This window comes from Brachyhypopomus gauderio, chromosome 14 (assembly GCF_052324685.1).
Source record: "Brachyhypopomus gauderio isolate BG-103 chromosome 14, BGAUD_0.2, whole genome shotgun sequence".
Taxonomy (NCBI): Eukaryota; Metazoa; Chordata; class Actinopteri; order Gymnotiformes; family Hypopomidae; genus Brachyhypopomus; species Brachyhypopomus gauderio.
The window spans coordinates 15,393,479-15,408,539 of NC_135224.1; the positions used below are offsets into that span (position 1 = coordinate 15,393,479).

Below are 15,061 nucleotides of genomic sequence, written 5' to 3' on the forward strand. Positions count from 1 at the left end.
GTAGAATTCTAAACATAAAGTTAAAAGTTAAAAAATGTTGATCACATCAGTAGTTACAAAACAGAACCACCACCACCACCACTTCCACAACCTCAACACTCCCTTAACCCCGCCCCTTACAATGCCAACACCGCCCTTTAAGGGAACAACAAGTCCATGTTCAGGAAAACGCACAACAGGTTCGGTTACATTGGCAATCAAATATCATTTGCTCCAAAAATGCATTACTTGTTTGGTTACTTTGGGAACCAAATTTCATTTACACTTAAAGCAAAACATAATTTCTAATTCAGAGATAGCAAGCTACATTTCAGATCAAGAGATGAAAAGTAGTGCCTTATTGATCATACACTGTATTGCTAAAAATATTCGCTCACCCATCCAAATGATTAGACTCTGATGTTCCAATCACTTCCATGGCCACAGGTGTATAAGATTAAGCACCTAGGCTTGAAGACTGTTTTTACAATCATTTGTGAAAGAATGGGTCGCCCTCAGGAGCTCAGTGAATTCCAGCGTGGAACTGTGATAGGATGCCACCTGTGCAACAAATCCAGTCATGAAATTTCCTCACTCCTAAATATTCTACAGTCAACTGTGAACTGTATTATAAGAAAATTGAAGTGTTTGGGAACGACAGCAACTCAGCCACAAAGTGGTAGGCCACGTAAACTGATGGAGAGCAGTCAGTGGATGCTGAAGTGCATAGTGTGAAGAGGTCGCCAACTTTTTGCAGTGTAAATCATTACAGACATCAAAACTTCATGTGGCCTTCAGAATAGCTCAAGAACAGTGTGCAGAGAGCTTCATGGAATGGGTTTCCATGGTCGAGCAGCTGCATCCAAACCATACATCACCAAGTGCAATGCAAAGTGTCGGATGCAGTGATGTAAAGCACGCCGCCACTGGACTCTAGAGCAGTGGAGGCATGTTCTCTGGAGTGACGAATCGCACTTCTACATCTGGCAATCTGATGGACGAGTCTAGGTTTGGCGGTTGCCAGGTAAACAGTACTTGTCTGACTGCATTGTGCCAAGTTTAAGTGTTTGGTGGAGGGGGGATTATGGTATGGAGTTGCTTTTAAGGAGGAAAAGAACTCTGAATGCTTGAGAATACCAACTTTGTGGGAACAGTTTGGAGCTGGTCCCTTCCTCTTCCAACCTGACTGTGCACCAGTGCACAAAGCAAGGTCCATAAAGACATGGATGGCAGAGTCTGGTGTGGATGAACTTGACTGGCCTGAACAGAGTCCTTACCTTAACCCGACAGAATACCTTTGGGATGAATTAGAGCGGAGACTGAGAGTCAGGCCTTCTCGTCCAACATCAGTATGTGACCTCACAAATGCGCTTCTGAAAGAATAGTCAAGAATCGTCATAACCACACTCTTAAGCCTTGTAGACAGCCTCCCCAGAAGAGTTAAAGCTGTTCTAGCTGCAAAGGTAGCACAGTCTTCACCCCTCACTTGTTTGTCACCTGTAGGAAGCTAACAAACCTCCCAGGAAACCTACCAGGAACAATTTGGTAGTGTTGCAAATGGTAGGAAAATGCAGCTGAAATCTGCAAGTTTTGTCCATAGTAGGAGTTATGAACAAATGACTAGAGGTTTAAATCAAACATACATTTGATTTATACATTCGTGTGTCAGTAAGATTTACACATGCCACTTCCCTTGTGTGATTGGGAGAGTCAGGTGTCATTTATTACAACATGACCAATACATAGCCATGACTTTACTAAGTATTTACACCTCATGGAAGAAGGCAGACACAATTCTTTCCTCATTTGAAATCTGTAATAGTGGACTTATATATCTAGGTTCACATTTAGGCACGACGTGTGCTACTAGCTAGCTAGCTGGCTAGCTAGAAGCTGCTTCTGTGCAAAACTAGTGTAATTGATTCCTGATAAAGTCATGACTTTTCCTTAAACCAACTGTCCATTAGTAAACATTTATTTTGTAGGTTTCCAAGTGTGAAAGTGTAGTAGCCTATAGGAGCTTAGAGAGCTCTATGAGGCATGGTGTGAGTATTTTTTTTCACTTGCACATATGAAACTTGATATAGACTATTGATACTCCAAAATCATTGATGAGTCATATTTTATCTCATTTTTTAATGCAATAATATAAATATTTTTATGCATTTTCTACACATTTCTATACTACTTTATTTAACTGTTTTTGTGAAGCAAACACTTCTGTAAACTTATTTCAAATATCAATATAATTCATTTGTTTCAGTAAAGGTATGTTTTCATATGAGTTATGAAAATAATTTGAAAACCAAACCTCATATTTTCAGCTTTAGAACCATTTAATTTATTTATGCAATACTCTGTCTTCTAATATTACATATATGGGTAAAATGCTATAAGTATGTTTAGAGACAAATATATGAAAACATGCTTAAACAAAAAAAAAAGGCCCGTAGACCTCAGAGGGATATGGTAGGTCCAATTAAACTTTAATGAGCTCAATGAAACTTTATTGAACTAACATTTTTGTTTTAGAAGTGATAACCAAAACATTTGTACCACTTTGAAAAGAGTAGTGAAAAGAGTAATACTCGTTTGTGGCATTTGTATAACATTTTACTTCATTTGTATCAAATATTACTCATTATAATTCACTTTTTGTTTAGTTAACTGCTGTTTAAATGTTCCCTTTTTTATTTCCATCTGTGTTGTCAAGTAATGACTTCAGTGGTGATTTTGTCCAATGTCTGATATGTCTGTTTTTACTGAGCCATGTCTGATATGTTTTCTTTTTCCCACATTCCCAGGGAACACAGGTCTACATGAAGGACCACAAAACAGCCTCAAATTAGGTGCAAAATCAGCTCAAAATAGGCTCAAAATGAGCTCTAGGAAAATTCCAGAAAAAACTCCTGCTACAGTTCCTGACTTGCAGGTTCACAGTCTCTAAATCCCAAACCCAATCCTCAATCTTTAAGTTTACAATCAGGAAGTTTGGAGGTTTATGGGTGGATCTGAGTTCTCTAGAATGCTGAAGGCATGGCTGCATGCGGCTCCCACAGACACAATTAGGCATTCAAGACCTACAACTCATTGACATGAACTCCCACATTTTTGACATTTTCAATCACATGGTAAAGATGCGCAACTGGACAGTGACTAAAATATGTAAAGTTTGAATCATTCATAAAGATAATGTTAACAAAATGTCTTTAGTAATAACAATACACATTTGACATTTAATTCTAGTGGAATTAATCACAGATTGAACTTTTACAACACATGGCGAGAGCAGTCAAATAATGAATAAGAATTTGCATTAGGCCTACAGTGAGACACCCCGCTTGTCGGATTTATCTCGGCATGGGAATCTGACTCTAAAGAGCCCCCTTCTGGGCAGTGAAGTAACTGCAGAAGGGTTATGAGCTGACCATAACCCTTTTGATTCTCAAAATTTTGGCCAGTGTTTCTCAACCTAGTTCTTGAAGCAAACCAGCTGGTCCACATTGTTTGGTTTGGCAATTTCCATCACACCTGAACCAAGTTATTAAGAATGTTGAATACCTAGTGATCTGGATAAGAGAAAACTGGGCTGGGTTGAGAACTAATAGTTGAACAACTGCTTTACAGCCACAATCAAAACCTGACTGAACACCACAAACCAGGTGTCATTTGTGAATGTCTGTTTGGAAATAGGATAATGTGTTTTCCACATTCTTCTGGAAAGTGTGGGCTATGTCCCTTGGGTCTGTGTAGCATAAGAGATTATTAACCATGGTGCAATAATGAAGAAGATAGGCACTGTCACAGCTGAGCAAGAGGTGTCATCAAAACAAGTAGCTTGGTGAAAAATGTAGTCAGACAGGGTCAGCGCTGGCATTTTCCAAACCAAAAACACAGGAGACAGGTATATCGTCAATGTCAAAGAGACCAGGAACTGATATACACAGGGATTGTTCAGAAATGCCAGAGAGCATTGCAAGACAAGGCTAATCTAGTTCCACCCTAGCTGCAAACATCTCTTCCGTCCTCAGAAGCACTGGACCATCAGGTGACCCATGCCTTGTGATGTGATTCGTGTTCATCTACGAGTGTGGGCAAACTGTAGTGATCAAGGTGTGAACCTGCAGCAATGTTCAGATGAGGAGTGCCCTTTAAACTAATGAAAGTGCTGTGAGTTAAGAGCTAAGGACAGGGGCGGACTGGGGAGAAAAAGTGGCCCGGGAGTTCCTGACAGACTAGATATGACAGATATATATATATGTGTGTGTGTGTGTGTGTGTGTGTGTGTATACTGTATATGAATCTATACATGGCACGTATAGTGTATATGATGGCGTTTATTGTCATATGGACAATATTAATTCCAGCAATAATATGATTACAAAGCCACATAGTGGTTTTTAAATAGTCCACCATAAGACCACCAAACAAGTTGTTTTACGCAAAGTGCATCCTAAAGAACAACCTACAACTTTAACGTGGGTATTTCTTCCTCTTACCTATTTGTGGAGTTTAGTTTTAATCTAAGAATTTCAATAGCTTAAAAAAAAACTGCTCAGCGCGGCCGCGGACTGATCCTGTAAACACATGAACGAGTTGGACCGGGCCGCGGACTGGGCCAGCTGATGCGGGCTCACGGTATGCAGCGGAGATCAGAAAAAAACCCAACTTGTCCCAGAAAATTTGGGCCGGACTACGAAAACATACAGCAGTTTAAATTGTAGATATGTTATTTTAAATGTACTGCTGTCGCCTCTGCAACGTTTAAAGCACCATGTACAAATGACCTTAACACGGTTAACACGGACGCAAGTGGCGGTCTGACTGGAACGGGGGGAGGTAATACTACACCAAACAGCAGCGTGACTACGGGCCGGGGCCGCAGTGTGCGGCAGTGGCTCCTCCACGGGCCGAGTTAAACTACCGGCGGCCCACCGGCCCACTAACCCATCGGCCCACCGGGAAAATCCCCGGTAGCAATGTATGCCAGTCCGCCCCTAGCTAAGGATGACATGTCCTATACTTTCACATTAATATAAAAAATTATAAAAGCATTAAAATTATTAACGAGTAAAATATCTTTTTTTCAAATATGCTGTACGAATTTCCTTCCCATACAAATAAAGAATTACGTAAGTAATACTGTATTCAGATCAGCAGACAGAAGACAAAAGTTTTAGACACATCAGTGCTGTAATGTACTGTCGGTCTTATCTTTGAAGCGAATACAGAATACACAAAGTAAGTCTTGATTAAATACTGATTTCCACTAGTAAAGAGGGCTCCATTAATGGTATTACCCCCCTCATTTTGACTTTTAAACACAGTATGGACATTCCTTGGAGAAATTTTATTAACCACACAGATATGCCCCAAAATCTAGTCATAATATAAAATTGCAATGAATGCATGAGATAAATAATAGCCTGTAATTTAATAAGGCTATTTCCTTAAAATATAGACTAAGACTGATCATCTTTCATCATACCCTATTCAGTTTTATTTGGATATCAATAACAAACTAAGCTTTCAGTTTAGCAGTCAATCTATGTCTCAACCATCACCTATGGTCATGAACGCTGGACAATGAATGAGATCTCAGATATAAGTGGCAAAAATGAGCTTTCTTGCCACATATTGTGGCTCCATCTCCATGACAGGGTGAGGACAAATTGAGGAGCTTGGCTATCTGGTAGGAGCTTAGAGATTAACTGCTACTCCTAGGGCCAGCCGGAGGATCACATCTCCTCATTGGCCAGGGAATGAGGAGCTGGAGGAAGTTCTCAGGAGGACCGGGAGGAAGTTCTCAGGAGGAGCTGGAGGAAGAGGATGAGAAGTGAAACATCTGGATGTCTTTGATCACACTATTGCCAACAGGAACTTGAAATGGATTAAGTGGAGAAGAAGAAGATACAGTATTTATTGAATGCCTATAATCTGAATCTGAATCTGAATCTACCCAATTGTTTAAGTAACTTGTTAAGTAAATTGTTTAAGTCATGTAGTTCTTTCTTTTCAATATACATGCTTCAAATCAACCTTTATTTCACGGAATCAAATTCCCTTGGTATCAATCACTCCAGTGACTAGCCCACAGGAAGGGACATATTTGGGAGGTATACATAAAGGAAGACATGGAAGTTAAACATGTCAGGTCTGTTTTTCCACACAGAGAACCTCAATCTCACAGTGAAGTGATACCAGATGTTATGCAGACTGATGGTGTCTGGGATCTTTTTGAGGCTATCACAAGACTGGTGGAAGACTGAACGCCTGTCAAAAAATTTGTTGTTTTCAAGGCAAAAAAAAACAAAAAACAAAAAAAAAACACGTTATAACTGTACATAAGTTCAAATTTGGAATCTGATAAAAAACATTTTATAAATTGTTGTCTTTGTCATTATTGTGACCAGGAGAGAAGGTATTTCTAAAACGTTGGTTCAGATCAATACAATAGTTATGGCAAACAGTAACCAAGTTTAAGTTAAAGGTACCATCAGACCATAGAAGGATTGTCTACATCTTTAACTATTACTGTACCAAAACATTAATATTTTCAATAATTAGCTTTTCATTCTTCACACAATACCACAAACAGACCTTTTAGAATCAATCTTTTAGTATAACAGCGATGTTTGTTCGTGTCACCACAGGCAAGGTCGTCCGTCCCACACCGTGTCATTCTGTAAGGCGATCATCATTTTAGATGATATTGACAATGGTTTAGACAAGGTAAGTGCCGCCATTATGCTCAAACAACACCATGCTCACAAATGGGCTTCCTCCACATGCGTGTTATGGTCTCAGGTCAGCACTAGCCTTTAAAGAGTCATTACGGCCCACTCTCCCAATGCAACAGCAATAAACCCTCGTTAGAAAAATGTCACTAGAATTATTGTTCTACATGGATCTTCTGTGAATTATGTTATTTGGTCAAAGCAATCATGACATTCTAGAAAGCCCACCCACTAGATTTCCCACTCATTAATGTTACGTGAGGAACAGATGAGCAAAACATCTTTTCCAGAGTCATGGAAATGAAGCAAACACGTCAAGGGGAGTGCGCAATCTTGCTGTGCCCAGTATAAAAAAGAACGAATGGATGTGCCAAAGATCTGAAGAGTTCGCCCATCACCCCACCCAGAGACACCCGGACTTGACGGACGTTGCAGAAGAAGTGCCTGTGAAGGGCGTGGAGAATCTGACCCAGGCATGAAGGCCCTGCTGTTGACATCACTGTTGCTGCTGGCGTGCACGTCGTGGGCACGCGCCTCTCAGTCCCAGCATGCTGTTAGGCTGTGCGGGCGGGAGCTCGTACGTGCCATTGTCTACACCTGTGGAGGGTCTAGATGGAGGAGGAACCTGTCTGAGTTCAGCGGGGACGGTCAGTCATTGCCACTTTTCAGCTGTCCAACATACTACCAGACATTCTATTGTTTTTTACAGACCAGATGCTATGATATTGCTCCAATTTACACTGTGATACAATATGCAGTTGCAAACACACTGCTGATAGATTTGATAGACTTTTGACCAAAAGTTATTTTTAGTCTGAGGGATCCTGTGAAAGCCATCACATCCACAGAACAGTAATCTGGAATTAGTCAGGACACTCAGACCACATAATAAAACGTAATTTGATATATTCTCGTGCAGTCTGACAAATTATATTGTAAATTTTTGCGGTACAACTATCGCAAATGTTAGTACTGCGGTAGTAATAATAAAATTACATATACTGATGGAATTGACTCAGCAACATCAAAAAGTCAATACTATATGATTGCTGGTTACTAAGAAGTTTATGCAAATAACTACTAAGAATTTTCTGCATGTTTCCCCTGTTATGCTGTGAACAGACGGCGAGATGGATCGCACGCAGTCGTTCGCGGCAGGCTCTCAGACGAAGCGGCTCAGAAGTCTAGACACAGAAGTGTCTGTCAAGTGCTGCAAAGTGGGATGCGGCAAACACGACCTGACGCTGCTGTGCTGAAGATGGAATCTCCGCCCCACGCGAAGCGGCTCGCGCACCGTTTTGACGTTCAAAGTTTGTAATGAGATCGTTAAACCTCGCTAAGCTAAAAAAAAAGGGCATACTGTCACTACTGCTTCTTCTCACTATCGCTTTCTTCGGTAGACTGTTAACACGTTTTAAATACATCTGTTTTTTCCCACAATTTCCAACATTTACTACAAAACTTTTAGTTTGGGTACATGGAAGCACAGATTAATCACAGAGAAATACAAAAGGCTCCCATATAAACATTGTGCCGGGTAACTCAAATTAAGCACAAAATAAAACAGATGTAGCCTATGATTGTCAGACCTACAAGACACGTTTCAGTCGATAAACAATGTAAATAATGACCTATGAATTCACAATGTATTGAAATTAATCTTTAAATAACATTTACAGTGTATACCATTTACCTGTATGCCTCATTAAAATGTACAAGAAAATTTAAATTGAAAGTTTAACGAGGCTTCCTAGGACCTAGTGTAATGATATTTATTTAATGTAATTTAATTGTAACACTAGATGTCACTAGTGAGATAACGATAGTTAAGCAGAACATGGATAGAGAGAAGCAAACGGGAAATAAAACAAGATAAGTTTCTTCAAGTGTCTATCTTTATTGTATTAAGAACGAATGCAATAAGAACGTAAGAACGTTACACCTAGATTCACCATACACCTTAATTATTAGTAGTGCAAACTGGTTTTTTCCCACTTTACAAAGATGCTTCAGAGGTGCTCTTTTTTACCCAGTCCTACCTGCTTACACTACACCAATATTTAACTGGACAAGCCAAATAAGATTATGAATAATAAATGAATAAGGTTGTAAATAACAGTCAAGCATATCTAAAAGAGTCTTTCTCCGCAAAGATGGATTCCTGGTTGAGGAATGCTATAGTCACACTAGGGACAGGATCTTTATAAGTTCAACTCTGCTGCAAGAAGGAGCTCTGCATCATTCGAAATAGACACCATAGACGTTGGCCACAGCAAACAGCGAGCTGTTTTTGAATGTGTGTGAAGCGCAGGTGTCATTGGCCGCGTCCCACAGACACCGGCTGCTCATTTGCATGCTGTGGTCCGCCAGCTGTCCGATGCTGATCACCACTATGATCTTGTAGCGAGGAATCATCAAGTCCTTCACGCGCGCCTTCACCACCTGCACACAGGGTCAGCAGAGGCTCGTCAGAAACGGGTTTAGCATGGAGGCCTAGGTGAAAGGTCAACGGTACTGCCTGCATCTTTGACAGTGCACCTACAGCTCAGAAAGACCAGAACCAGTATGAATGAAACTGCATTTATCTAGATCTTTATCTAGATCTTTCTAGGGTTCTTTCATCAGACTCGGACCTCTGCATAATTTCCACATCACGTCATCATTTCCACCTTACTGCATTTTTATGTGCCAAATTCAGAGGGCGTTTGGTAGCAAGCAGGAGCCAGCTGACCTCTGCTATGGTTTTGGTCATCTGTCTGCTCAGCTCTGGCTCGTACTTCTCTTCCTGGAGGTAGTTGGCCAGCACGTCCTTCAGGATGTCCCGCACTGTCTGGACAGGAAAACGCTTTGTGGGCCCTTCCCAAGTGTCGCACACCACAGACAGACAGAAAGGCAAAATAAAAGTCAAAGACTTAAAGGCTTCACCTCATTACATTGTTTTCAGATTTAATCTGGGATTTGTGAAGGGCTAACTATAATTATCCCCCATTCATATACACTACAAGTTAGGGACATTTGGATTTCAGGTGAAATTGATGGAAAATGTAAAAAGATCACACTACCGTGATATTATATCTTGAAAGTAGGGCAAGCTTAGGTAATCTTGGGCCTACTTCTGCCTTATAATATATGCTGAGATTGGAAAGGATTAGCTATACTAATAAATGAATAATCTGTTGGTATAAAGCAAAACACTAGCCATGAATTTGAGATGCATAGCAAAATGACAGGACTTACCAAGTTGATAAGTATTCTCCATCTGGACTGGAGGTCGTGGAATATCGTCATGGTGACCGTGTTCATCGATGTAAGATACTGTACTGGTAGAGCTGAAGAGAGAGGGGTTGTAGCAGTCAGAGACAGTTTACATTTGCGCTGACACACTGGCCAGGTGACCTTTCTGATAGCCTTATGTAGTTACAGTTGGTAAACATGAGTAAAAGGTAGAAAATGTAAAAAAAAAATGTATTACAGTTTTTCCACACTGTATACACACAAAATGTGGAACTATGCACACAAATCCAAAAACATGAAGATCATGTGTCAACATTGTGACCCCAAACTGCTAAACTCTAAGCACAATTCCATGTTTTCACTTAAATATCAATCTAAATCACAGCTTAGCAAATCACCATACACAAATATTTAGTACACCTTGGTGACCTAAGAATCACTGACTTTCAAATACAAAACCCTAATTTTACCAAATAGTCTCGTACAAGTTGCACCTGTGCAAACTTAATTAGAAGAATGTTTCAATCATTTGTCAGAGTATAAAAGAGGCCTCAAGTGACTGATACAGGTGTTACGTGAGATGATGGAGCAACAGGAGCACAGAAGAAGAGGAAGAGGAAGAGTAAGAGTCAGAGGGGGCCTATAGCAGGCCGAAGAGGATGAGGAAGAGGAAGGCAATGCCGAGGCAATATTTCAAATGAAATACGGGCAACCTTAGTGGACCATGTATTGAATCATGTCCTAACCATGACTGAAGCTGGGCATCGAGTCCAGCCAATTTCGAGCCGCTTTACCCTTTAGCCTCAGTTATCCGGGCTTTTACAGAAGAGAGTAGGTAAGTAACCACTTTTATGGTTTTAGTGTTCACAGAAATGTGCACTATGGTGCAATGTTTGTCTTTACATTTATGTAGCAATATAGTGAAATGCAATATTTATAATGTGTGTATATACTTTTATCAGAATAGAAAGACGGCCAGCAAGAAGGGGCAGACGCCAGAAATTCACACTTGAAGAGACCACCATAGTAAAGATGGTTTTGGAAAACAATGCCTTTACCCTGATGTGAAATCAGGGACAGAGTCCTGGAAGATAATGTTCATTTCACAAACATTGACCAGGTCAGCCTGTCCACAATCGACGTCACCAGCTGAGTATGAAGCAAGTATATCGTGTTCCATTTGAGCGCAACTCTGACCATATGAAGGAGCAACGATACCAATATGTGCATGTGAGTACAGCACCGTCTCAGTACCCTTTTTGGACAGATCCCTGTTTACCTCGGTGTCGCTAGTTTGACCTTTTGTCTATGGTAATTTTCCTTTTTTCTAGAGAGTGCTTGAACTAGATGCCAGTGCTGTTCCCTATGAATATATATTCATTGATGAGGCAGGGTTCAACCTGCATAAGATCAGTTGGCGGGGGAGGAACATCATTGGCAACCGTGCCATTGTTAATGTCCCTGATCAACATGGTGGAAACATCACCATGTGTGCTGCCATTGGTCACCGTGGGGTCATACATCACCATGTGTGCTGCCATTGGTCACCGTGGGGTCATACATCACCATGTGTGCTGCCATTGGTCACCGTGGGGTCATACATCACCATGCACAACTTGGGCCTTATAACACTCCTTGTTTGGTAACATTTCTCGATGAACTCAAAAACCTCCTCAACCTCCCACAGGAAGAAGAACCAGAGCAGCCCTCTGGGATAATATAAGTTTCCACCGGGCAGCTCTGGTCAATGACTGGTTCAATAACAATCCACAATTTGTTGTGCTGCACCTTCCACCCTATTCCCCATTTCTCTGGCCTGACCGAGATCAGAGGTTTGATGAACAGTGATCTGTTTTTTTTTTTTTTTTTTTGCATTTTGCAATAAATACATTTGTTACCTCTTTGTATGGGAACTGATTTTCCTTGTCATGTTTCTCATTGTACATACACAGGTGAAAATTAGTTTTGCAACATGCATACAGTAGAAAAGGCTTACATTTGTCGCATATACAGTACATGTAGTACTACAAATGCTATATGGGAGGGTGGGGGGTGTCCTACACCGCACCAAATAAATATAAAGAACAGAAAACCAACACATTTTCATGGACTTGTATACAGAGGCCTCAGGAACTCAAACATACAAATACTTCTGATAATAGTCCTTTGAATTGATCTTGTCAGTGTTTATTTGATGCTCTCCAAGAGAAGCTGTGTGTGTTGTTTTGGTGGAAGGAATCAGTTTTGCTAGAGATTTGTGGAGTTTCAACAAAGCAGTTAATAATTTTCAGTTTGTGTGTAGAGTTTTGAGAAACTGAGCCAAGTTTCTAGAAATGTTTAAACATTTGGGAAAAACTGTAAAAATATTAAGTGTACTGTCAAATAACCTTATGGCCCAGTTTTTTTAAGGAAGAATGAAGAGATTGTGATTCTGTTCTTGAATGACAGAACTGAAGAATTGAATAGGTCGTTTATTCAAAGCACTGTAAATCTAGAGCGAGGCACCTACTCCTTGGCTTTGTAGGCAGATTCCTTGGCTCGCACCTCATGACTGCCAAGCGAAGACAAGCTTGCTCTCTTCTTAACCAGTTGTGCGGCTTTCTCTCTAGCGAAGTCTGACATTTTCCTAGCACGCGCTGTAAATAAGAAATAAGCATATGCAGTGACCGTTATTGGCTCTATCTAAACCTTGATATTGAGAGAAAAGATGCTTCTTTCAGATCTCACCCCTTTATCTCTATGGAGATTATTCTTCATCTGCTGTCTGTGTATATACAATCAACCCCTGATGTGGCAACCATCAAAATCCCTGAGAAGTGTTGATGGTTGCCCACCTTTGCATGCCCAACACCTCTGTCCTTGGTTTGTATATCCATTGAAGTCTTAACCCTAAGGTGACGACTATCAACTACCCAACCCAATGTAGATTGCCCAAGTGCCCTCACCTTCATCCCACAGTGACCCCTTCTTAAACTCCTCGTCTTCCTGCTCTCACATTCCACTATGTATATAAGGTCCTCCCAAATAGACTACAGGAGAACCGGTTGTGATCCACTTTGTTACATGCTCTGTGTGTCAATAAACTTGTCAACACTGAAGCCATCCAGTCTCCTGACTCCTGAATCTGATTCATGAAGGCCAAATGTCTAACATTATCTACATCTCGTTACACGCCCCGTAATAGGCTAGTTTAGATCTCGGGCTACACAGTTCAGTGCAAAAAACACCTGACAGCGTTCTACTGAGTTGGCGATCTTTATCTGTCACCTATGATGTACGGATCAGTCTTCAATTCCTACTTGCAATTACTCATAAACCAAATGGGCTTGAAAAGAGATGCAAGTCTTGTGTTTGTAGTGGGTTTGACAGACGTGTGTGAGAGTGATGTATGTATGGTTGTGTGTGTGTGCGTGTGTGTGTGTGTGTGTGTGTTTGTGGAGTGGGTATGGGAGAGAGATGTTTGTGTGTGTGTGTCTGTGTGGAGCTGGTATGGGACACAGGTGTGTGTGGAGTTGGTATGGGACAGAGGTGTGTGTGTGTGTGTGTGTGGAGTGGCAATGGGACAGAGATGTACAGGATGTGTGTGTATGTGCATGTGTTGTGTAGTGGGTTTGATAGACGTGTGTGTGAGAGATGTGTGTGTGTGTGTGTGTGTGTGTGTGTGTGTGTGTGTGTTTGGAGTGGGTATGGGAGAGATGTACAGTATGTGTGTGTGCGTGTGTTGTCTAGTGGGTTTGATAGACATGTGTAGACGTGTGTGTGAGAGAGATGTATGTATGTTTGTGTGTGTGGAGTGAGTATGGGAGAGATGTACAGTATGTGTGTGTGTGTGTTGTGTAGTGGGTTTGATAGATGTGTGTGTGGGAGCAATGTATGTATATTTGTGTGTGTGGAGTGAGTATGGGAGAGAGATGTACAGTATGTGTGTGTGACAGAGATGTATGTATATTTATGTTTGTGTGTGTGTCTGTGTGGAGTGAGTATGACAGAGAGATGTACAGTATGTGTGTGAGAGAGATGTATGTATGTTTGTTTGTGTCTGTGTGGAGTGAGTACAGTATCGAACTGTGACCATTAAAGCTGGGCCCGCTCCAGCTTTTAGTGTGATTTGCACCATCCGAACTAACGGTCGTAGTTCGGGATACATGTAATTTATCTCTTAACTGAAGAGATTGTGTGAGAGAGGACCCCTTGCTGATGGTTTTGGTGTAATTGTGTGTGGTTTGTTTGACTCAAAATTGACACAGAAAAATCTCAACAAAGCTGATTCTGATTCTGAGAAATTTATATAGAGGCCAATGGTCCAGTTTTCTGTGTCTAATGCAAAACAAATGTTCATAACTAAAACTAATTGATTAATTGATTAACTATTTCGACGTGCCAGAAAGGACAAGTTTCTCTGCCATTTAACATTTAAATGGCGCTTGAAGGTGTAAGGATTTTACAGCAGTTTATCCAGGAGATTTCTGATCATTTTTAATGCCAGCACACACTTATTAACAATGATAAGTTAATAAGACTCTAAAAACGGATAGCACACCTGTCAGAGCAGAGACCTTCGAAACGCAGTTTGAACGGAGTCTGTAGCGATTCGGGCCGCATTAATTGCATACATTTGGAGAATAATAGGCCTAATAATACTACTACAACTAATAATAATAATAATAATAATAATAATAATAAGTATGAGGAATAACAATATAGTGCTTTTCAAGCATTATAATAACATACCGTTTTGATTCGGGTCGTCAAACCTTGGGCAAACCGCAAACAGTGCATTCAGTTAATGTTGTTGCGCCGTTGTCCTGGCAACACAGGCGTTACCTTTCGTTTTGAAAGAGGGTGCAGGGTTGCGCGATATGTTGAATTTCCACGTTTCATCTTACTCGTAAAGTCGCAAAATGACTTTGACGAAGGAAATGAAGAACAAGAGCTTTATGTAGGAGTATTTTTTATTCTATTTTTTGGTGATACATTGTTTTCCACTTTGTATATACCTATCATTTTAAATCTTTATATTCTCTTAAAACATTGGAAGGCCATATCCTACACATGAAATGTTTGCATATTGCGTTTTTTCCCGTGATGAACAAGATGCAAGTTAACTGACT

The 15,061-nt window shown here is 40.6% G+C and overlaps 2 protein-coding genes across 4 annotated transcripts; one reads left to right on the forward strand and one right to left on the reverse strand.

The window, feature by feature from the left end:
* The first annotated feature begins 7,191 nt into the window (after positions 1-7,191).
* On the forward strand, positions 7,192-7,972 carry insl5b (insulin-like 5b). The gene is made up of 2 exons (XM_076972083.1): positions 7,192-7,363; positions 7,839-7,972. The coding sequence occupies exons 1-2, from the start codon at positions 7,192-7,194 to the stop codon at positions 7,970-7,972; spliced, it is 306 nt and encodes a 101-aa protein (XP_076828198.1).
* A 617-nt stretch (positions 7,973-8,589) lies between these two features.
* dynlt5 (dynein light chain Tctex-type family member 5) lies at positions 8,590-14,791 on the reverse strand. 3 transcript variants are annotated; one of them, XM_076972903.1, is made up of 5 exons: positions 14,682-14,791; positions 12,460-12,586; positions 9,954-10,045; positions 9,494-9,546; positions 8,590-9,158 (listed from the first exon to the last, which is right to left on the reverse strand). In XM_076972903.1, the coding sequence occupies exons 2-5, from the start codon at positions 12,570-12,572 to the stop codon at positions 8,955-8,957; spliced, it is 462 nt and encodes a 153-aa protein (XP_076829018.1). In that variant the 5' UTR covers positions 12,573-12,586; positions 14,682-14,791; the 3' UTR covers positions 8,590-8,954. The 3 variants fall into 3 exon arrangements, with proteins under 3 accessions (XP_076829018.1, XP_076829016.1, XP_076829017.1); XM_076972901.1 differs by having other exon boundaries at positions 9,448-9,546; XM_076972902.1 differs by having other exon boundaries at positions 9,448-9,572.
* Between the last annotated feature and the right edge of the window lie 270 nt (positions 14,792-15,061).